The 21376-nt window shown below is 42.1% G+C and overlaps 2 protein-coding genes across 3 annotated transcripts in view; one reads left to right on the top strand and one right to left on the bottom strand.

Annotated features, from left to right (window-relative positions):
• Positions 1 to 581: 581 nt before the first annotated feature.
• Positions 582 to 4931, top strand: LITAFD (LITAF domain containing). Its single transcript, XM_005487640.2, has 4 exons — positions 582 to 681; positions 3088 to 3153; positions 4192 to 4351; positions 4823 to 4931. The coding sequence occupies exons 1-4, from the start codon at positions 582 to 584 to the stop codon at positions 4929 to 4931; spliced, it is 435 nt and encodes a 144-aa protein (XP_005487697.2).
• Positions 4932 to 9768: 4837 nt separating this feature from the next.
• Positions 9769 to 21376, bottom strand: part of USP7 (ubiquitin specific peptidase 7) — a 68506-nt gene continuing 56898 nt past the window's right edge. For both annotated transcript variants that reach the window (XM_074553317.1, XM_074553319.1), the window contains 10 exons: positions 19963 to 20116; positions 19548 to 19615; positions 18382 to 18490; positions 18212 to 18289; positions 17771 to 17871; positions 17091 to 17190; positions 16140 to 16259; positions 14830 to 14901; positions 13809 to 13899; positions 9769 to 11151 (listed from right to left, as the gene is read on the bottom strand). In XM_074553317.1, the coding sequence (XP_074409418.1) occupies positions 11045 to 11151; positions 13809 to 13899; positions 14830 to 14901; positions 16140 to 16259; positions 17091 to 17190; positions 17771 to 17871; positions 18212 to 18289; positions 18382 to 18490; positions 19548 to 19615; positions 19963 to 20116 (1000 nt within the window). In that variant the 3' untranslated portion in view covers positions 9769 to 11044. The remainder of the gene's footprint in view (positions 11152 to 13808; positions 13900 to 14829; positions 14902 to 16139; positions 16260 to 17090; positions 17191 to 17770; positions 17872 to 18211; positions 18290 to 18381; positions 18491 to 19547; positions 19616 to 19962; positions 20117 to 21376) is intronic.

Genomic DNA, 21376 nt, shown 5'->3' with positions numbered 1-21376 from the left:
AGACAATAGTTTCACAGGACAAAACTGGTCACGATAACAACGCTGATAAGTTTGCACAATAACCCGAAGAAAGACGGGTCCGAATTGCCGCTGATTGCACTGACTTAATCACACGGGAAGGTTTTTCACAGGGGCTCCAAATGTGCTCTTTTTTTTTGATTACTTGGGAAAAAAAAAAAAAAAAAGCTTCTTTTCTGCACAGGTAACTCTTTCAGTCCCGAGTTTGCGCAGTGTTTTCTGGGGGAACATCTTTAGCTTCCCAACACAAAGAAATACTGGTATTTCTGGTATTTTCTGCCTTCCACCTTCCTCATCACAAAGTGCGACAGGAACTAACTGCTCTCCACCCTACAAAAAAACCGATGTGAGAAGTGCTAATTTCCCTCTGAGCACCACCCGAAGTGTGAGAAGCAGGAGCCGCAGAAGCACTGGCAAACCCAGGGCAGGGAGATTCACGCAGGGAAGGTTTTATTTTGCCCTTGTCTCGCAGGTGAGCACAGGGAAGGTTTGATTTCACCCTTCTCTCGCAGGTGAGCGCAAGAAAGGTTTATTTTGCCCCTCTCTCGCAGGTGAGCGCAGGGATGGCGGCGGAGAAGCAGCGGCCGCAGGTGCCCATGGTGATGTACGAGCCGCACCCCGAGCGGTTCCCGGAGCCCTCGGCGCCGCCGCTGGGCCAGGACGGTGAGCGGGGCCGGGAGGGGATCCCGGGGGCTCCCTGGGGTTGGGTTCCAGTGTTGGCCTTACATTGCAGTTCTGTTGTCATTACACTGCAAAGGTTCTATATTGCTGGAATTTCATACCTCCGTGATTTCTCACAGGCAGCTCCTCAGAGCATTGACTCTTCCTTGTCCTCGCAGCAGCCACTGACTCCAGTACCCCTCAATCAACCAAGCCACCCTTTTATAACACTCTTCTTATTGTCAACAGCTGTGGCCTGTTAACATCAGGCCTGCTCCTAATCTTTAACAATTGGTTCAGCTGCAACTCTTTAGGGGATAAGATTACATTCTATACCACTTTCATTTACCCATACTGTATTCCCCTACACTCCAGCTCCTCACCGGGCACATCTGGGACCCAGCCTTGCCAGGGTGTGATGGGTTTAGAAAGCGTCTCTGCCAGCATAGAAACCTCGGGGTGGGATAGGATCTCCTAATGGAGACATCACTAAAATGTTCCTGTGCCTTTAAAGTTCAAAATTCTCAGCATCCACAGCTCCAACTAATGGCAATAATTTTTAGTTAATAATTTTTAGTTAATAATTTTTTAGTTAAAAAATTATTTCCTTAATAGTTTAGTTTAGTTAATATTTTTTTTAGTTAATAATTTTTTGTTTAGTTAATATTTTTTTTAAAAACCATGTGTTTTATTGCAGCTGTATCAATACAATAATTTCATATTCCTAACGTGCAAATGTTCAGCCAGCAAACTCTGTACGTGGGTGGGCTGTGTCCTGCTTAAATTGTCATCTAGTTTTAGAGTTCTGCCTTTTTTCTGCAGTCCCTGCTGGCCAGGCTGCCCTCCCCAGGCTCCTGCAGGGATGCAACGATGACAATTCAGCTCCAGGGCTGCAGGAGGTGCCAGGAGCTGCTGCTCTCCTGGGTGGGCTTTTCCTCCTGAACCCAGGCACTGCCCTCACACCCACACAAGCACCTCACAACACTGCCCATCCTCAGTGATTGTACCTTTGTTGCCTTCTGCTGAGGAAATTGCCATTTTCCGGACAGAGCTGGAGAAAAAATCCCAATGGGAGGTCAGGCAGTAACTAATAATGCTGGATGTGTCACCCGTGGGCCTCTAACCCTGACTCATTTTCAGACATTTTGCTCTGATCAGCTCTGTCTGTAAATATTTTTGTCCTCAAAGATCTCTCTGGCCTTTTCCTAAGCTCAGCAGAGCTTGCAAGAGGCTCTGGAGAAGGAATCTCTCTCACTGGGAGCCACTCAGGCAAGGCACAGGCAGTGCCCACTCCCAGCACTGAGCTGCAGATCCTCCTCTAACACACAGCAAGTGGGAGCTCACCTGTACTGAGCACATTCTTTTTCTAAATCAGAAGGAAATTATTTAGTTTTTGTTTTGTTTTTTTTTTTTTTTTACATTTTTTCCCTACAAATAACATCCCCTAAAAACTCAAACAGAAAACTCCTCAAAACCAAAAACTAAACACCAGCCCACCACCACAAAACCCAAACACCATTGCAAATCTCTACCACTTCTGGCAAGCAATTCAAGAAAATATTGATAACATTTTTGTTCACCTTTGCCACTATATTTTATCCTACTCTTGAAAATCCTGGTTTTATGTTCCATTTGTACTCCTGTGGGTTCATTCATTCCCTGGTTGCAGCCACATCCTTTGCGGGAAGTTTGAGCGCAGGCTGGACTCAGGGCAGCTCTGCCTGGGGGTGAGGGCTCCTCCAATGCTGCCCAGGCTTCACCAACCAAGATTTCTCCTAGGGACTGTCCTCCTGTGTTTGGTACCACACCCACACCAGCTGGCTGTAAAGCTTTTTACATGGATTTATTTCGAATGTATTCATGAATGTATTTTTTTATACAGTCATTTATTTCACCTCAGGTAGGCTCATTGCATTCTTTAATTTGAAAGATTAGCAAAAGAACTGAAAAAGCTTGAGGTGTCTTAGTCACCAGCTTCCCTTCTCCCAAAGCAAAAGGAAAAAGATATTTTAACTTTTTTTTTTCTTTCTAGAACAGAGTGTGATGAAATATCTTTGTTGAAAGCTGATAAAGTTTGAACTAGTGAAAAGGCTCTAAATACTAAATAGTAAGGGTTGTTACCACTGAAGGTAGTAGTGCTGTGGGTACTTTATCTGTGGAGTACTTAAATTAAAATTGAGTATCATGACAGTGTTATGCTGGAATGATGGAGTTGCTGCCTTTCCTAAGAAATATTTGGTTTCTCAGCTTTTATAAAAGTGAGGCCAGCCACCCACTGCAGCTCTTCTGGGGCTGCTTCTCCCTGTGCTGGGTTTGGCTCCCTGCAGGCCCCTCCTGCCTCACTCCATGGGTTTTTGGGAGGCAGAAGCTGCTGTTCCTTACACTTTTGCCCTGTTTCTCTTTGCACAGGGGGCTATGAGTATCCTTCTCCCCCACCCTACTCGTACCGAGAGACCACCATCGTGGAGGAGCCCGGTAAGCCCAGGGCTGAGCTCTGGCTGCAGGACAGCAGGAGGGAAAGGGGCTGGGTTTGGACATCCACACACAGGGTGGGGCTTTGCTGACCCCATCACAACCTCATAGGCTGGAAAATTTCCACAGAAATGTCAGAAGATAAACTAAGGATAATAATACAAGGAATTCAGACTTGATTGTCCAGCATTAGCCAGTCTACTGTACCCATTTGAAAAAACCCCTAAAAACAAACCAAACCAAAAAGGCCAGAAGCCAGAGCTTTCAGAACAAATAATTTTAAGGCCAATGTTCCTGTTCCAGTCACCTTTATGAAGTGGAGCAGCTCAAAGGATCTGCTGAGGAAAGGCTTTGAAGAACAGTCAGTAACACCTCATACAGGAGCAAAGGAGACATAAATTTTTAAATATCCTTAAAACCAGAAGGCACTTGAACTCAGTGCCTTCTATCCTATCTATCTAACAGATACCTTCCCACTCCTCAAGTTTTGCCTCAGGCTACAGTGTGAAGTTGTACCCTAAACATGTTTTAGGATCCTTAAAATGGGATTTTTTTACTGAAAACACTTCTGAAAAAATATCTCTCATGTATCTACAAGGGGTGTGCCCCTCAGGGAATATGATAGTCAAGTCTAGACTGCAAAAACATGAGCTGGAGACTGAGAACAGCACCAGTAGCTGTAGCTACAAACACCTACAGCTGTTTGGTAGGTGTTAGAGTAACTGCTTTGATGAATTTCTCATCGCTGCTGAAAAGTTGATCCAGAAAGTTCCCCAACCTCCTTCAAATCTCTTCTTCAGGGAGAACAAGGATTTTCATCTCATTTTAAATATCAGAAGACAAACCCTTAGTGTCAGAGTACATCCACAGAGGGTGGTGGGGACACACAGAAACAGCACAGTGGCTCTTAGGAATACACCTGAAATCAACAATATTAACACAGATGCCACATTAAGAACCTACATTCTCTGAATTTAGGCTTTTAAACTTGCAAAATATTTCCTGTGCTTCTAATTTGGCTGCTTCTCCTCTCCTCCTCAGTTTATTTGGTGTCCCAGCCTCCCATCATCGTGGCAGGGATCTTCTCCAGCAAACCAACATCCACAATCTGTCCCTCGTGCCGCCAGCACATCACCACCCAGGTCACCTACAGACTGGGCAAGCTGTCCTACCTCCTGTGCACCAGCCTGTGCATGGTTGGGTAAGTTTTCATGGGCACTGTGCAGATTCAGCACAGCAGAAGGTTAAAAATGAGTAATTAAAAATCAAAGTTCTAGTTAGTGCCTATGCAGACAGTTTGCCCTTCTCCACTTGATGAGAAGCCATCCTGTCCTTTCTAGATACAGTCATCATGGCTACAGGGGATGCAAACTTGCTAAATTTATCCCAGTATGTTTCACTTTTCATAAGACAAGCAGAAATTAGTACAACACTGTCTCCTTCCCAACTGTAATTTAGAATCAGGCTCAGGAACAGACTCATGCATAAGACGTCAGAAGCGAAGAAGATAAATTTTTTGGAAGATACTTTAAACATTAATAGACTTGGGAAAGAAGTGGATTCACACAGTGAGAAGGCAGACAGAACAAGGCAGGGGGAATCACAGCTGTGTCCAGTAGGAAAGGGAAGGCAGAAATCATTCTGTGCATGTCCATCTCCCCTTTGGCTCCAGGTGCTGCTTCGGGTGCTGCTTCGTCCCTCTCTTCATCAAGCTCTTCAAGGATGCAGATCATTACTGCCCATACTGCCAATTTCACATTTATAGATACAAAAGACTATAGAAACAAACTTTGTACAACCAGATGCTGTAAAGCCTCTATTTCCCAATGGCATAAGATTCTGCACATAAAACTACTGCTAGGAAACTCCCAGGACTATGCTTAGGTTCTGCAGCTCCCTTGCTGCTGAACCCACCTGGTAAACTCCAGTTTAGCACCACATGGTTGGACTGGCTATAAAACAAAAAACACTTCAAGACTAATTTGCACTATCATTTAATTTACGCTCTAATTGATTCGCTGCCCTGTGCTGTGAAGTTTCCAGCTGGTGAGTTCTTCAGCTCCTCTCAAATCCCCCACCCAGCTGGGACACAGACTCCTCTGGACCTCTCAGCCCAGCACTACCCAAGGTTTGGACGTGGATGTTTCAGAGAAGCTTTTACCTTCTCTGCACTGGAACTGACTGGCTGGGATTTCATTTCTCTCTGCTCTTCTCCTTGCAGGATCTACCCCTGCAGGGCTGTGGTTGGTACAGTGTGGCTGATTATTTATTAACAAAACACTGAGTTATGAGACTGTCTTTACTCTGTTATTTTTAAGGTAAGAAAATAAACCTGTTATTGTTCACAAGGCTGGCAAATCTGCTGTGTGCATTGCTGCCATGCCCTGCTGCACCCAGAGCAGAGATGCAGGTCACTGGGACACCCTCTTTGCATTAACAAACTACAATGCAAAAGGCAAACACACAAAGAAGAAAAATCAGCAAACACAGCCTGAAAAAAGTCGCCACAACACAAGGCCTTTATTTCACCTCTCAGCCCTCTCACTGCAGTGCATCATCTCCCAAAACAGGACTTATTAGACTTCACCTCCACACAGAATTCAGTCACTTACCTTGTGCAATCAAATATCTGCAATTACAATGCCCAGGAGGTGCCCAGACCCTTCTCAACACTGACAGCAGCAGCAGCTGCTGCAGCTTATTGCTGGCTGGAAAAATAAACAGAGGAAGAGAAGAAACTCGTGCATTTCCATGTTATAACATCATCAGTGCTTTCACACTGGCACATGTGAAGGCAGGGGGGATGCGGGGCAACAGCACCGGGGCTGCTCCCCAACTCTGCTCTGGGCACCGGGGCTGCACTACGGGCACTTAAAGAGCTGAGAGAGATCCTTATCCAAACTGTGCATGTGTGTGACCAGTGTCCCTGTCCCTGTGCAGTGTCCCTGTCTCTGTCCCTGTCCGGTCACTCACTGACCAGCCACAGTCCCGGGGCACCGCCCGCCACCGCCCCCTGCTGGACACGGGACGCACTGCGCGCTCCGCCCGCGGGGCACCGGGACAGGGACGGGACACCGGGAAAGGGTCACAGGGAAAGGGTCAGGAACATCGAGTCAAGTCCGAGTGCAGGTCAGAGTCCCCAGCAGCTCCTCCGGCGGCTGGCACAGTGACACAGCAAAGGCGAGTCCGGGCTGTTGGACACGGGGGTTGAACGCAGCATTAGGAACGAGCCTCAGGAACAGCACTGCCCACCTGCCCTGTGACCCTAAGCCAGCTGTCACAGTCTGCACCACAAACTGTCCCTGCTGAGCTGATCCCAGTTCAGTTAACCTAGGCTGAGCATATGCACTGATTTTTACTTCAACACCTGCACCACTGCAGCCTTGGGACCACAGAAACCCGTCTTCAAACAGTAAGATGCAAAAAACCATAAAAAATACATGTAGAAACTGTTAAACACCCATTTTCCCAGGCCTTCATGAAAGCCAGAGCCAACCCCAACACCCAGCCATGCCCAGAGCAGCTGCCCCAGCTTTCCCTCCGCCGTACCAAGGTCAGGGACTGTCCCCCCCAGCCACCCGACCTGCTGTGACCTCATGGAACACAAACCCTCAAGGATGGAAGGCACACAGATGGCAGCACAACAGGTTTTACCAATTCACACATTTTTTTTGGATGTTAAGATTTTTCTCTATTTTAAAATGTGGCTGTGAAACCACAAGTGTTGCTGTTAATTAGTGGTAAATAATGCACCAAGTCAGTGACATTAATCAGTAAAGGTGCAAAACCCAAATCCACATGAATATACACACAGCAAAGAAATTATATATTTACATGACTTGAGATGTGCAAGAGGTATTTAACAGAATTAGACAGGACATTTTTACACCACTATTTACAAGTACAGTAGTTTTACACAACTATTTAATAAAAAAATGAAGGCTTCCAGCCATAGCAAAGCTGTGCTTGGTATACAACTAACTTCAACATCACCTGGGACAGAAATTAAATAGAACATAGATTTGAACCCAGATTAGGACATATCACATGTGATCATTTCCCCCTTTTTCTGACCCAAAGACCAGGCAGGTTTAACAGCCAGCAATAAATGACACTTGCTGCTCTCACATCAAACAGTGACACTCTGCACCTCAGTGTTTCAGGAAAAACAAGGGCTCAAAATGTGGAAGCTGAGGTACAAGTCAGACTTTACCTTCTTGTAGAGGGATAGAATATAAGTAAATAAAGGTAGCATAGAAAGTAATCTTATCCCCTATAGAGTTGCAGCTGGGTTAATTATTAAAGACTAGAAGCAGGCCTGACTTTAACAGGCCAGTAGCCAATAAGAAGAGTGTTATAAAAGAGTGGCTTGGTTGATTGAGGGGTACTGGAGTCAGTGGCTGCTGTGAGGGCAAGGAAGAGTCAATGCTCTGAGGAGCTGCCTATGAGAAACATCATGGAGATATGAAACTCTAGCAACATGGAACCCTTGCAATATAATGACAACAGAACTCTTGCAACGTAAGGACAACACCTTCTGGCCAGCACACCTTACATTATTAATGCCATTCCTAACACGCAATTTAGCCAAAGTTTGTAAACTTCATCTACTCGATCTAACCAAAATCCCCTGAGTTCTGAGCGACCCAAGAGCTGAAACTCCCACTCCTCTCCAAAATGAAGAGCCGAGACACCAAGCAGAGTTTACCCCGGGCTATTTTATTTACAATATGTACAGTTCCTACAGAAAACGATTGCTCACAGAGGATTTCACACAGCAAACCCCTGGCATGGCTCCGATGGGCGCTGCCGCCTGCAGCCAGCGCAGCCCCGCGCTCCGATCTCCGGGGAGGGGTGGGGACGCTGGCACGGGTGGGGACACTGCTGGCACGGGGATGCTGCTGGCACGGGGACACCGCTGCTGGCACGGGTGGGGATGCTGGAGGAGCCGGAGGGCAGCAGCTGAGGTAGATCCAGGATGCGGGAGGCGCTCGCTCTGCTCGTCCTGCCCGGGCGGCTGTGCCAGCCTGTGCCAGCCTGGGCGGGTGAAGGGGCTGGGGCTGGCTGGCACTCTCTGGTCAGCAACTCTCACTGCTGTGATCTGCTCAGATTTCACAGAATGCTTTGGACTCCTTCAGGATAAAAGGCACTATGTAAATCTACAGGAACCACGCTCTGTTTTGGTAGGGAGAATTCGGATGGGCTGTTAACATGTTGCTCTGATGCTGTGTACCATGAGATTACATCCTTATTGCTTAACACTTATATTACCATTACCCTAATTTAATGCATTCACTTCTATTATCCAGATAATTCCAAAATCCAAATAAGGCATGGCAATTTTGAAGAATGTATTCTTGTAAATTTTTTCCAATGAACTAAACAAACATACTGCACCTGAGAAACCCTCCTGTCCTCCTCTTCATAAGTGTTTCCACATTTCAGTAACAAGTTATTGCGCTCCAAAACATTTTTTTTCAGAAAATCCTTCAGTAATTCAAAACTGCATATGGAATGCCTCAAAGTATGGACATCACCAAAGTAGTGTGGGAATAGCACAATACTGAAGCACATGAAATCCAGTCATCTAAAACCCAAAAGGCACCCAAAATCTACTGTTAGTGGCTTTTTCTTCTGAAATAGGAAGGATTGTGTTTCTTAAGATAGTCCCTAAAAGCTGCCACCATCCCATAAATGAATGTGAAAACTTAGTGACATTCAGATACAAGCTCAATTTCATATCAGTCTCAACAACACTAAATATAATTAGGGCTTACTACTGCTGACCAGAGCCTCTGATTCACAGGAACAGTTTGGAAACAAATCCTGACATTTACTGAAAGCCTGTAGAGACAATCCAAGTACCACAAAAACAGCCCTGGGATGGTGCAGTTGTCACCAGCCTGTGGAAATGCAAAGCAAAGGAAAGTTTTCTCACTTAAGGCATGCCTGATAAGCACTTCCCTCTATGCTAACCTACACACACAGACAGCAAAACAAAAGTAAACAACTAGTTTGCCTTGACTGGAAATAAGAGACAGTTAAAAGCACTGCAAGATACAAACTAAAAAGAGAATCAAACATTCCTAGAACTTGCACCTTCTGTTTTGGATTGAATACAGGGAACACATTACAGAGGGAATCTATTACTCTATGAAGAGACCTTACCTTTAGAGACTCCAGATTTCACTTTACACCATTTATAATATTAGACTTGAGAATCTGGACCACAAAAATTTTTACAGGCAGGCAGAGTCCAGTCTACCACAAAGACTCTACTACAAGCTTTACAAACAAACTAGTAAAATAATTTTTCCATTTGTCTTTTTTGTACATGGCTCCTTTCCTGGAAAACCTTTTATTTGTTAAGCTCAAATGTGACTAGTTAGGACGTAAAAAAACCAAACCCCACAAAAATCTCCAAACCCCAAAACTATTAAACAGAAACCCCCACAAAGTTCCCCCAAAACAATGAATGAGGATTATACAATTGTCAACACTTAAGGAAAAAGAAAACCACACCTTTAGCAAAATCTCATGAATGAAAACATTTCCCAAAACTCTATTTCCAAGGAGAGGAGAAATCTTCTTCAATGTCCATGTCATCACTCATCAAAAAAAATTTTATAGAAAATTTTATTCAACATACAACATTTTCCAGCAAAAAAAGGCAATATACAGGAAGAGGAGTTGTACACTGCGGCTACAGAAACAAAATAAAATACTGGAAAAGAATGTAAAATTAAGTGTGAATTGCTGATTCTATCTTTACTGCACTCAAAACTAGACACGCGGCTGGCATTAGCTCCAAAGAAAAGGAAGCAGTCTGGGGACTGAAATAAAACTACACACAATGAATATCAACATCAGTGAAATTCACTTGCAGACTCACCCAATAAAATTAACCTCCAAGTGTTAAATTGTACATGTTCATTCATTAAATATACAATTGCTTTTTTCGGTTTTTTTTCTTCTTTTTTCGTTTTTTTTCCTCCTTTTTTATACAAAGTCAACAGCTTACTAAACACTAGTGAGCATGCCCTCTGTGCTAAAAGGCTAGTTCTTGTGTTTTCCCCATCTCTTCCCATGGTAACTAAATTAATGATATTTATAATCTTTTCACTTGCTTCTGCCAACTTTTGAGTGTCATTCTATTTGCCAGGAGATGGCATAATCAATTGCAACAGTATTTCTCAGTGGTTGGAAATTTCATAAAAAGACCCAAATATCTCTTTTTAGGACTCGGGGCATCCACTTGGTAAAACGGGATGCAAAGTATTGACTAAATTAAATGAAAACTAGTTTATTAAAAAAGATTCTATGAAGCTGGAGGAGACAAAAATCCCGAATAAGTGCCAACAATGTACACAATAAAGTAGAGATTGCTATTTATTGATGATGTGAGTTTTTCTTTTGCATTTACAAATGCACAAAAATGTCATTTAAAGTATAACTGAAGGAAATAAATCTGATGTGAGTCTAAACATAAGACTTACTAGCTGCAGTGATGGTGAACACCACATGGGAAGGGCAGCCAGTCAGCTTATGCCATCTATAAACGTACTACAGACAAATAATTTTGCCAATGTCAACTGTTCTACTAAACTCTTCCCTCATTATGCTGACAATTGCCTTGCATTACGTTTACCATAAAATAACTCTCATTGGCATCCAAGCTTTTATAAAAACACCTTCATTTTGCTCAAAAAGGGCAGTCAATAGATACAGAGAAGCCAAACTGAACAGCCTCAACAAAATAAAATTAACATCAGCAGCAAATCCTCTTGCTGAAGACTTCAGATATAGTGCACGTGTACCAAAGTTCTACAGTTGTTAAAAAGGTGCACACACACACTTATTTTTGTCCCTTGCCTTGACAATCTGGTTAAGTAAGTCAGTTATGGATTTTAATAGCTTTTTCAAGGTAAGTGTAGCGACTTCTCTTTGGGGCTTTATTGAAATGGTCAAGCCCTAGCCATGGCCTTGGATGAGACATGTTGCCTAGAAAAGAAAAGAGAAAAAAAAATGAAGTTTAAAGAATAAATTGGAAAAATGTTTCCATTACCCAACCTAGCGCTGTGCGCCCTGCCCACAGTGTGCCGGGAATCAGAGAGGGCAGAGCAGCCCCACAGCCAGAGGGGCAGGGTTTTCCTTCCAGCAGCACATTCACAGCTCCTTCTGCAGCAGGTCCCTGCTTTTTGTCTCCTTCAGTCACCTACAGGACTTTACAGCAGTGAAGGCTGTGCTAAAGCAAGATAACCACTGCTATGGCCAGAGGCACATCACAGTACCAGCTTTCCCCAAAGTGCTGGGCCTGTTTCAAACAGGGAGGATCTGCCACTGAAACATGACAACCAACAGTATTTGCCATAATCTCTGCTATCCCTATCACCTGGTTTAACTGGGAATATCGGTTTAATTCATGTAAAATGTAAATAATGCTAATTAAGAAATCATGAAACTGACCCTCCTCTTTATTTTCTAAGAAAAAACCTTAGTCACTCAGATTGCAAAGAAAATATACAGATTTTTTTTTATTTGTTCAACCCAATATTATTTATTCTACTGCTAATTTTAATGAAAAACCACAGTCCACATACTTTTATTGCAAATGGGAGAAATTCTCTTTTAAGATGTTCTCAATGCAGAGCATCCAATGTTCTTTGAAGTGAAATGATAAAGGCAGAAACTAAAGTGGCCCCCAGCAAGGAAAGTACATTCTACATTCAAAGCCATCAGCTGCAACCACTAAAGCATAAAACATGTGACCTTGTTGGTTGCCTGCATCTGCATTTTGTGATATATTTTCTCCAATCAAAATTATTTTGGGTTTTTTTTTCTTGTCTGACATAATGGTCAATATCAAATTAAAAGAGAACTGGCAGTCTTAGTGAGAGAATTTGAATGTTTCTGAAGAAAGAAATGAGATCCTACATGGTTGGTCATGTAGCTATAGTGATGTACCTTGGCAACAGCAGAGGGACACTACTGACATCAGCTGTGCCAATCAAACTGTGCAATGCCCCAGCTTTGGTTCCATCACTCCAGTGTGTGCTAAAATTTGGCATTTGTAGAAATTACATCTATCGAAGTATATTCTATCACAGGGGTGAATTCCATGAACTCTCAAATTAAAACCTTTTGCTCTCACATTCCCTATAACTCCTACAAACAGTTCAATTTCTCCCTTCTCCACATTCTGTGCCTTTGACCTGGTCACCTGGTTGGTTTTTCAAGCTGTTTTGGCACCACTGGCTCTGCCTTGCTCACCAAGCCCAGCAGTTCATTGCAGACTATTGCCTTGCCCTCCCTGACCCATGAGGGATGACTCCCAGCATAAAATCAGGACTCTGCCTGGATCTGTCTGTGGAGAAATGCCCACCTCCAAGCTGACCATCCAGAGACCCCCCACCAGTAGGGCCCAGAGGTGACTGTGACACTCCTGGGCGCTGGGGTGACTTGTGCACTCACAGCTCTGGCAAGCCAAAGCCTACCTGTGCTACCCACACAACAAAAGGATTGTTTGCTAGGCTCCTGCAAGTATTAACACAGGTCTAACTCTCTGCAGGTTTTGAAATAAATGGACAGTTACAGGATTTCTTTACAGCTGTTACATCAATCCAGAGCACAGCTGGGAAAAACTGGAGAAAGCTTGATCCTAGCAAAACCTACCAATAAAAATTAGCATTCCTAATTGTTAGAAAAATAGAACTGCAGAGAGTCAGTGCAACTCACAGAGAGGAAAACTCAGCTAAGCTGGAAAAAGAAACCCCAATGAATTCAAGGGTTTCAATGGATCCCTGACTGTGGAGGCAAAGGTGCCATTCCCAAACAGAACTCTCCAAAGAGGAAAAGGAGAGATTTGGATTTAGAAGCACTGCTGCAGGTGGCCCAGAGGAGCTGCAGCTGTCCCAGCCCTGGAAGTGTCCAAGGCCAGGTTTGATGGGGCCCTGACTGGTCTGGTGTGTGGCACCATGGCAGCAGGCTGGAATGGGATGATCTTTAAGGCACCTCCCAGCCCAACCCATGCTATGGCTATGAAAACACTCCTGTGGTGGAACTCCTGGAGGATTAACCTGGTTTCTCCCATGTGTAAATGTCTAAGAAAACAAAGGTTTAAATGTCAGTCAAGTAAACAAGGTAGCAGCCCATCCAGAGACAAATTTAGAATGGAGCTGAATTTGTACCTTGGTGACTCATTTCTTATGGAAAAAAAAATTTAAACAGCATCTAATTGACATATTTAATGTTCTTGTTAGAATCTTCAGATTCATTGAGGATATGAAGAATAAACAAGAATCAAATATGCAAGGGGGTAGATGGACAATAAAGACAAGGTGCAACTGATGCTGTCAAGTGTGTTATACTGACACTGGACCCATTTGGTCATTCACATGCAATCTTTGAACTCAAAAGGAAATAGATTATTTATCTATATGCCCAGAAAATACATTTTCTTGGACTAACACATTCATGCCTTCACCAGTGCTCAGTGTGCACACTGGTGTATATAAATACTTGCTTGGTCACTACATCTAATGTATGTCATGCAGAAAGAACAAACTCTTTCTGCATCCTGAGCTAAGGGTGAACACATAACAATTGGCAGAGCAGCTTCAGCAGGCCAAAAGAAAAGTGAGGTTGTCTAACAAACTTACCAGGTTGGGACTCAAAATCTTTCAAGTTCACTTCATACTCATCTTCGTTGAGATACTGGTGTCGGCCCATCATTACAATGGCAAATTTAAACTATGCAAAGAAAAAAAAAATCAAAATCCAAATGGTAGGATATGACACTAAAATTAAGCCTTCAAGCCTAAGTTCACAGTCTGACTTTCAGCTGGTTATAAGTAGAAAACTTGTAACTTCAACTTCTAACTTTCAACTTCAGGAATTGAAAATGGCCAATCCTGGTTAAAACCCTCATCAACAACCTGGATAATGGGACAAAATAAATGCTCAGGAAATCATGAACCCACATCCTGGACTACTGTGTCCAGGTTCAGGCCCTCCAGGGAAAAAGGGCAACAAACTGCAGCAAGTGCACAACAGTCCAGGGAGGCTGTGAGAGGACTAAGGGGGACCTGGCATTCAGGAACCTCTGGGAAATGGGTTCTGCTCAGCCCAGAGAAGAAAAGGCTGACAGGGTATCTGTAGTTTTCCACCACCTGAAGGATGGTGCACAGGAGCAGCCTCTTCTCAAAAAACTGCACAGAGGCGACCTCCACAAGTTGCAAAATGAAACACTCTGATTATGTGCAAAGAAAGCAAAAACTTCCCAGTGATAGTGGAAATACTCTAAAACACAGTGTCCAGAACAGGGCAGAATTCCCACCCTTGGGAGTTTGCAAATTGCAACTAAAAAACCCTGCAGAACCTGACTGAGTCACGTTCTGCTCTGAACAGCAACGTGATGTGGGGGTGGCCTCTAAAGGTCCCACACCAGCTACACTTTTCTGGGTTACTTTGCTTTGCAGAATATCTCTCTTGATGCAGTACAGAAATACTGATCCTACCCATTCTAACTAATTAGTCCTAGAAAAAGCATTATTTCAGTCAAGCAGCTGTTCTATCACAAAAAATCAACACTTATCCCAAGGCTGGGGTGTTCCAACCTACTACAATAAACTCATTTAGGGTTTACAGTCAGCAATAAAAACTCTCCCATTTTGAAATTACCTTCTCAAATTCTTTTTCTTGTATGTCCAGCATTGTCTGAATCCGCTTCATAACCTCTCTGAAGTGTTCACCCTAATAATTACAACAAGATTTTTCATGTCAAAAAAATCTGGGAAAAAGGGAAGCTGTTAATATTTCCTGCTTTAAGCTTCATTGAAATAGATTCCCTCAATGTGTCTGTTATTTACAAAATTATACAAGTGTCAACATCATTCTCTACAATATGGAACAACAGCAGGCAACTTGCTCTACATTCAGGAACTTTAAGTCTTATTGATTTATCATTATGCAAACTGGCCCATAAATTGCTCAGGCACTGCCACTGATATGCGCAAGTCAGGTTAAAGTTAAATAGTAAAATCAGAAAATTAGCAGAAAAATAGGAATTTGTAAAAAAAAACCCATATTCTTGCTAAGTTTGTTGCCACTTTTTGTACTATGTTCCTGCTCCCTGTCTATGTAAAGTGACCAAAAAAGTGACAGATACTGTCAACTTAAAGATTAATAAAATATATTAACTGTCGTAACAAGGAAATGCTGAACAAATGGTTTTCACCAGAAATCACCAAACAAGTGTTATTCTTTGATCAAAAATATGGAAATCAGTAAAATGATAATTTTAGAGGTAGAGAAATATGGACACATTTATCATTCCCAAAATTTTAAAGTAGGTAATTTTCATACAAAATAACATATATGAACCAGAAAAAGCTTAGAAGGAAATGGTAACTGCTCCCAGAAATACACTTTGATACTAAGAGAATCAGGGTGACATTCAGCTGGAGCAGCACCACAGGAAAAACTTGAGAATTTAAATTAAGCTTTCAAAATTAGCTTTTGTTCTTGTACCAACTTTCAGCCCTGGAAGATAAAGCACATCAAATTACAGAAGGGATGAAATGCAAAGTCATCTCAGAGAGTGATGGAGAAAGCAACCCCATTTTCCATAACCCTGTCTCAATGAGAGCAACCAAGGCAGGGCCACTTTTGCCAAACACTCTGCACTGCAGTTACTCAAGTGCTGCTGGAAATAGGGTTCTGGTTTGTTGGGGGGTTCTGCAGGGGGCAGGGGATGGCAGCTGCTGCCAACTGACAGCTTTCATGGTGTTCACAGGCTCCCTGAAACACTGAACAACCTGGGTATGCAAAAGAACTGAGCTGGGAAATGGCTGAACCATAAAAAGGCACAGATTGGGCAGAACCTTTGTATTTTCCTACTCACTTCCTACATTAATGCATTTCTTCAACAGTACTTAAAGCAAAAATCATCAGTACAATCCCACAGGAAGAAAAAGGAAGCCATACTGCACCTGGTGTATCCTCAGCAAGAAGGGAATTCCAAATGTCCCGAAAACCTCTTTGTGGAAATGTGCCACTGTGATTAGCATCTCATTTTCTTTATCTATATCTACCTGGTCCAGAGGAATTTCCTAGATCCAGACAGAGAATTGTGACTCCAATCAGTAAGCTTCCACAAAAAGAAACGAATGCTTTGAAGTTATTTTTCTAGTTATTAAGCATTACTGATGTACTGTTACTGATTCCAAACAATTCTATTCAAAAACAATTAAAAGAGCCATGTTGTTTGACAGAGTCTTTTAGCAGAGTCCCTCATCCCTGGCATGACAGCACTTCAGCTTCCCCTACTCAGGAAATATTCTCCTGGCTTCCCTGAATGGCTTTTTTGACAAGAAATCTTCTATCAGTGCAGAACTAGCTGACAGTAACCCAGGCCTCTTGCCAGCTCCTCATTACAGTTTACACTGGAAACCTTTTTTTCCATTTCTGATCTTTGAAGCAAGTTAGTAGATCTAAATGATGAGATGTTAAAAAAAAAAAAGATCACATGTTAAGTATCAAATTTGCTTCAAGAACCTCAAGTGTAACAGAAAAGGAAACAAAACTTTCTAGAATATTACAGTACAAAAGTGATTTTAAGTATAAACACTTCTATCATGAACTCTCAAACAAACCTTGGAATTACTGCCAAGACATTCAATGTCCCTTGGACAGGCTCTTGCAAAGTCTTCAGTATTATTATAAAAACATTTATAAAAATGAAATAATGAAACCATTGTAGGGAAACAGATGGAACAAAGGACGATCTTTTTTAAAGCATTATCTTAAAAAATACATATAATATTATCATGTAATCTTAACACAAAATCACAGTATTTGAAGGTCAGCACCCAGAAAATTACCAGCTGAAAGTTTTCTCTTTAAGTCAGGTTTTAAAGTTCTCTAAGACAAGCACAACTTACCTCTATTCGAAACGTTCGACTTGTTGCAGGTGACAAACACTCTAACAGCTCATCCTCCTGATGGACACCAATTATTTTGTAACTTACAATTTCTAGCAGCCTTAAAGATAAACAGAAAAGTATTTTTAAAAAGTGAATTTAAAAAATTCAATGCAGCATTTCTTTCTCAAATCTTGAGAGAGATTAGTGTAGAATGTAAACTGATGCTGCTATTGTATTTATAAAATTCTAAATTCAATCTTTAGTAAAAATTAAGCATTAAAGCCATGAGAGGGTAAATTATTTCTGGCTCATGGCAAAAAGCCAGGATGTGCCATTAAAAAATACAGGTTTCTAGTGGAGATTATTTTAGATATCCTCTTTAAATGACCTCACTTCTAACCCCTGTAACTCCTGAGAAGTGAATAGCATGAAATGCTTGGATTTGAAAGAATTAATAAGTCATGACTATCAAATGCAATTGATGAAACTCAAGGATGTAAAACACAAAACAAAAAACTGAGTAAAAATTATATTTATAGCTAAGAAGAACTCTTAACAGTGGCAATCTGGAAGATTTTAACACAATATTACATTTAATCTGTTAATAATGGTATCTACAATATTTTAAATTCTACAGATACTTTGCTGCATAAAATCTACATGATCACATAGGAGAAATCAGAGTCTTCCAGCTTTACCTTAATTTCCCTGAACCTTTTTCAGAGAGTTCTACAACTTTTTTACATTCTTCTAACAGGTCCCGCACACACCCATGCTTATCTGGATATACTGTTATTTCCTGTGGAATTTGAAACACAAAAATCATTAAAAGATCTGAGAAAGTAAACAACCAGATTAAAGCACAGAACACAGCAGACTGTTCTCCCTAACCACTCATCTTGAAAAGATAACTGAAGTCAACACCTATGTTATCTTTAACATTTTTGTTAAGAGATCTGATTTTTTTTTTCATTTTTTGTGCTCTTTGGGGGTTTTTTGCTGTTGGTTTGTTAGGGTTTTTTTTACAACATGTAAAACTTTGTTCTAATTCTCAGGGGCCACTCAGAGGTAGACCCACAACCACAGCCATTCTAGCTCTGACACATAAATGACAGCAAGTGTGTAATGGCTTCACTCACCTCTTCCCTAAACTGGCTATTTAGCCATATGCACTTAAAACTTCTTCTGTTTTCAAAATCAGTTATCTTCATTTTGAGCTAAAGAAATAAAAGAAAAACACTTTAGGCACACTTTGAATAGGGCAGAATTATTTTTATAACTCACCCCAACAAAAAGAGAAGACTCTTACCTGTTGATAGTAGAGTTTTTTCGGTTGCCTAGGCTTGAAGAACTGCAGAAGATCTCTTAAAGTACCTTCATAATTATGTCTAAGAGGATTACCAGGGCCATCCCTATAACTACAGAAAGAAAGAAAACATGTTCTTAAAATCCATCTCTTCAAAATCCATTACTGCTCAGCAAATTGAAGCACCAAGAACATTTTTATGACTGTCTTCCAATTTCACATAATTGCTAACACAGCCTAAGCAGCACAACACACAGAACTTTAATGATTTTTAAACACAGCCTGGCTGTGGGAACAGAAAACCATTCAGGGTGTGTGTTAACTCTCCTGCATGTTTACAAGCTCACTGATGTCAGTGCTGCAGGCTGGCAGATCTGCATTCCTCTGAAATTACTGGCATAGCAGCACATGCTCTAGATTGTGAAAGGTTAATTTGTGGAGCCATATGACACAGCAAATTCCACAGTGACCACAGCACTGCAAACTACAAAGAGCTACTCAAATTCTCACTGATGATGAAGGGAGATAGCCTCAGGTAACTAAAGAGCATTTACACTTCCATGAATACAGAAAGCTCTAAGTGTATGTGCATTATTCCTGAAGCACACACACAGAGCTATGTACAATACTTTCTGCTCTAGTTTCATACAGATTCAAGTCTAGTTTTACACAAACATATGTAAAACCACCCTTTAACCAGAAATATCCCTTTGAGCACCTGGGAACTTGTTAGATTATCATCATCTTCATAAAACCTCATTTGCAGACTTTGAGGGAGGAGGGGAGAATTCAGTGAAGTAACTCCTGCATTTAAACTTGTAAAATCAGCAAAAATACTGCTTTTATGTGCATTTGTTTCTGCTCTCCTCCATTCTAGAAATCTGCATTCACTGGAACAGCACTTGAATTAGCTTAGCAATTTATCCCACAGCATCAGGCTTTGAAGTAATTAATGATTTTTAAAATGACATTTACTAGAACTCTTCTAAAACATGCAATTCTTTGAGGCTCTAGAGACAGACATTGCAATACTTCAACTGTCAAAGCAACCTGCTGTGCTTGCCAGAAAGGTAACATCTTACTGGTACAGAATTAGTTAATGACCTGGAAAAGGCTAAGTTTTGAGGAGCAGCTTAGACACAGAATACTAAGGAATTTGTCTTACTTACCCTTGGGACTTGAAAAATTGTAATAGCATTGGATCCGTGTTAAGTCTCTGAGCGACTGTCTTTGCAACCTGAAAATAAATTTTGGTAAGTTCTGAATTGTTTCACACAGTTATGACATTGCTCTACATCATACAGTCATTATTTCATGAGACTATAATTTCCCTGACAGAGCAGAATGGTCTACAAAGAAAGAAACCAATTATCAAATAACTCATTATTAATAAAACTGAGGAGTTGATAGTATTTTCTTCCCACAAGCCTTAGTGGCTTCCTTAAATTTTTCATTTAAAATGAAATCTACACAATGCAAATAATGTACACTGATAGTTTAAGAACTTTTCTAAAAGTATGTATAATGAGCTAGTGTAAAAGTTACTTCCCAAACAAGGAAACAAAAGAGAAACAGGAGACATGCCTGAAAGTAATTCATCCTATTGGATAAAGTAACAACAAAGCCTGGGTCGTTGGGGATGGTTTTGTCACAGAAAATGACATCCACACGGTGATAGAGGTCTCTGAAGTATTCCTTAGCTGTGGGGAGCTCACTGTTATCGTTTTCTGGGTCATCCCTACAAGAGCAAACAAATGGTGATACCATTACCCATCACATTGTTACACACACAGGCAGTTGGGGCTTTAAGAACATGTTCTACAGTGAGTCAGCAGCAGTGGAGAGACACAGAGGTGAAGTTTGGAAACCTTCTGCAAGAGCCACCAGTGGCACACAGTAGGACTGGTGCAGTCAGCAGTGACCCAGAGCCCGCCGTGGCTGTGTGCTGCAGCCCTCGCCTGCTCTGCTGGGCTCCTGGGGGTTCACAGCAGCACTGTAGCAGGAGCTGGCCCTCCCTCCCACCCTGGCACCCCTGTGTGTCTGTACTAATGCTGCACAGCTTTCCCTGAGCCCCTGTATCGGTCACTTTGCACAGAGGACAGATGGACGGCATTCCCTGGCACACAGAGGCAGAGCAGTGGGCACAGGGGCTGGTTTGGGTCACTCCTGACTGGTACCCCAACTTCTCTGCAGAGAAATAGCACCAGGGTACAAGCTGTGCACTTACCCAGGAGTCAGCAGCCAGCCAAGGGTGCATAACACCAACTGGGTCAACTGGGACTGCAAGTTCCAAGGCATGACATGAGAAATACATTCATCTCACATAATCTGGGGTAAGAGTGCTGAAGATAGACTAGCTGGCTTCCACCCACTGTCAGCCCATGGAGAGAAACAGAGCAACACAGTTGGGTGTGACCATCAGGAGTGAGAGCATAGAAATGCTGATTTATAGCCCTGCCAAGCTTATGAAAGATCCCTTCATTGGACACAAGATGCAGGAGCTCCCCTTTTGCCTTGGAGAAATCTCCAGCTGAAGCACCAGTACACCTATGAGTGGCACGTGCTCAGGCAAACTGGGAGCATCTCACCACTGCAGACCAGTAGGGACCTGACTGTGAGCACAAGGGAGAGGCAAAAAGGGAAAGCAGTTCAGTGGCTGAAAGAGCTCCAAGAGCCTTGTCTGGTGGTATCTGAAATGCTGGAAGGCTCTTCGGTGTCTGTGTTACAGTGGCTCCAGTACAAAGCTGCACAAATCAGATGCACTGCTGAACACACTCTGGTCATATTATGAGCTATTTTAGGTTACTGGTTTTCCAAACTAGGAGGACACCTCAAGTAATATGGCACATGATACTCAAATAGCACTGATATTTGCTCATTTCCCCTTTGAATAAACAAATGAGAACTGCAGAATACATCTACTATTGGAATGTAATACTTAACTCTTGATAAAAGAGCTTAAAGAAAGTTCAGTTTTCAAAAACCAGGTGATAAGATT

Source organism: Zonotrichia albicollis, chromosome 16, assembly GCF_047830755.1.
Source record: "Zonotrichia albicollis isolate bZonAlb1 chromosome 16, bZonAlb1.hap1, whole genome shotgun sequence".
Lineage (NCBI taxonomy): Eukaryota > Metazoa > Chordata > Aves > Passeriformes > Passerellidae > Zonotrichia > Zonotrichia albicollis.
Note: the sequence above shows the minus strand (reverse complement) of the source record. Positions and strands in the feature narration are given on the sequence as shown.

Coding starts and splice junctions, on each gene's coding strand:
- LITAFD (XM_005487640.2), top strand. CDS start 582: ATGGCGGCGGAGAAGCAGCGGCCGCAGGTGCCCATGGTGATGTACGAG. Junction 682..3,087: donor GCCGCCGCTGGGCCAGGACG/GTGAGCGGGGCC, acceptor CTCTTTGCACAG/GGGGCTATGAGTATCCTTCT. Junction 4,352..4,822: donor ACCAGCCTGTGCATGGTTGG/GTAAGTTTTCAT, acceptor CTTTGGCTCCAG/GTGCTGCTTCGGGTGCTGCT.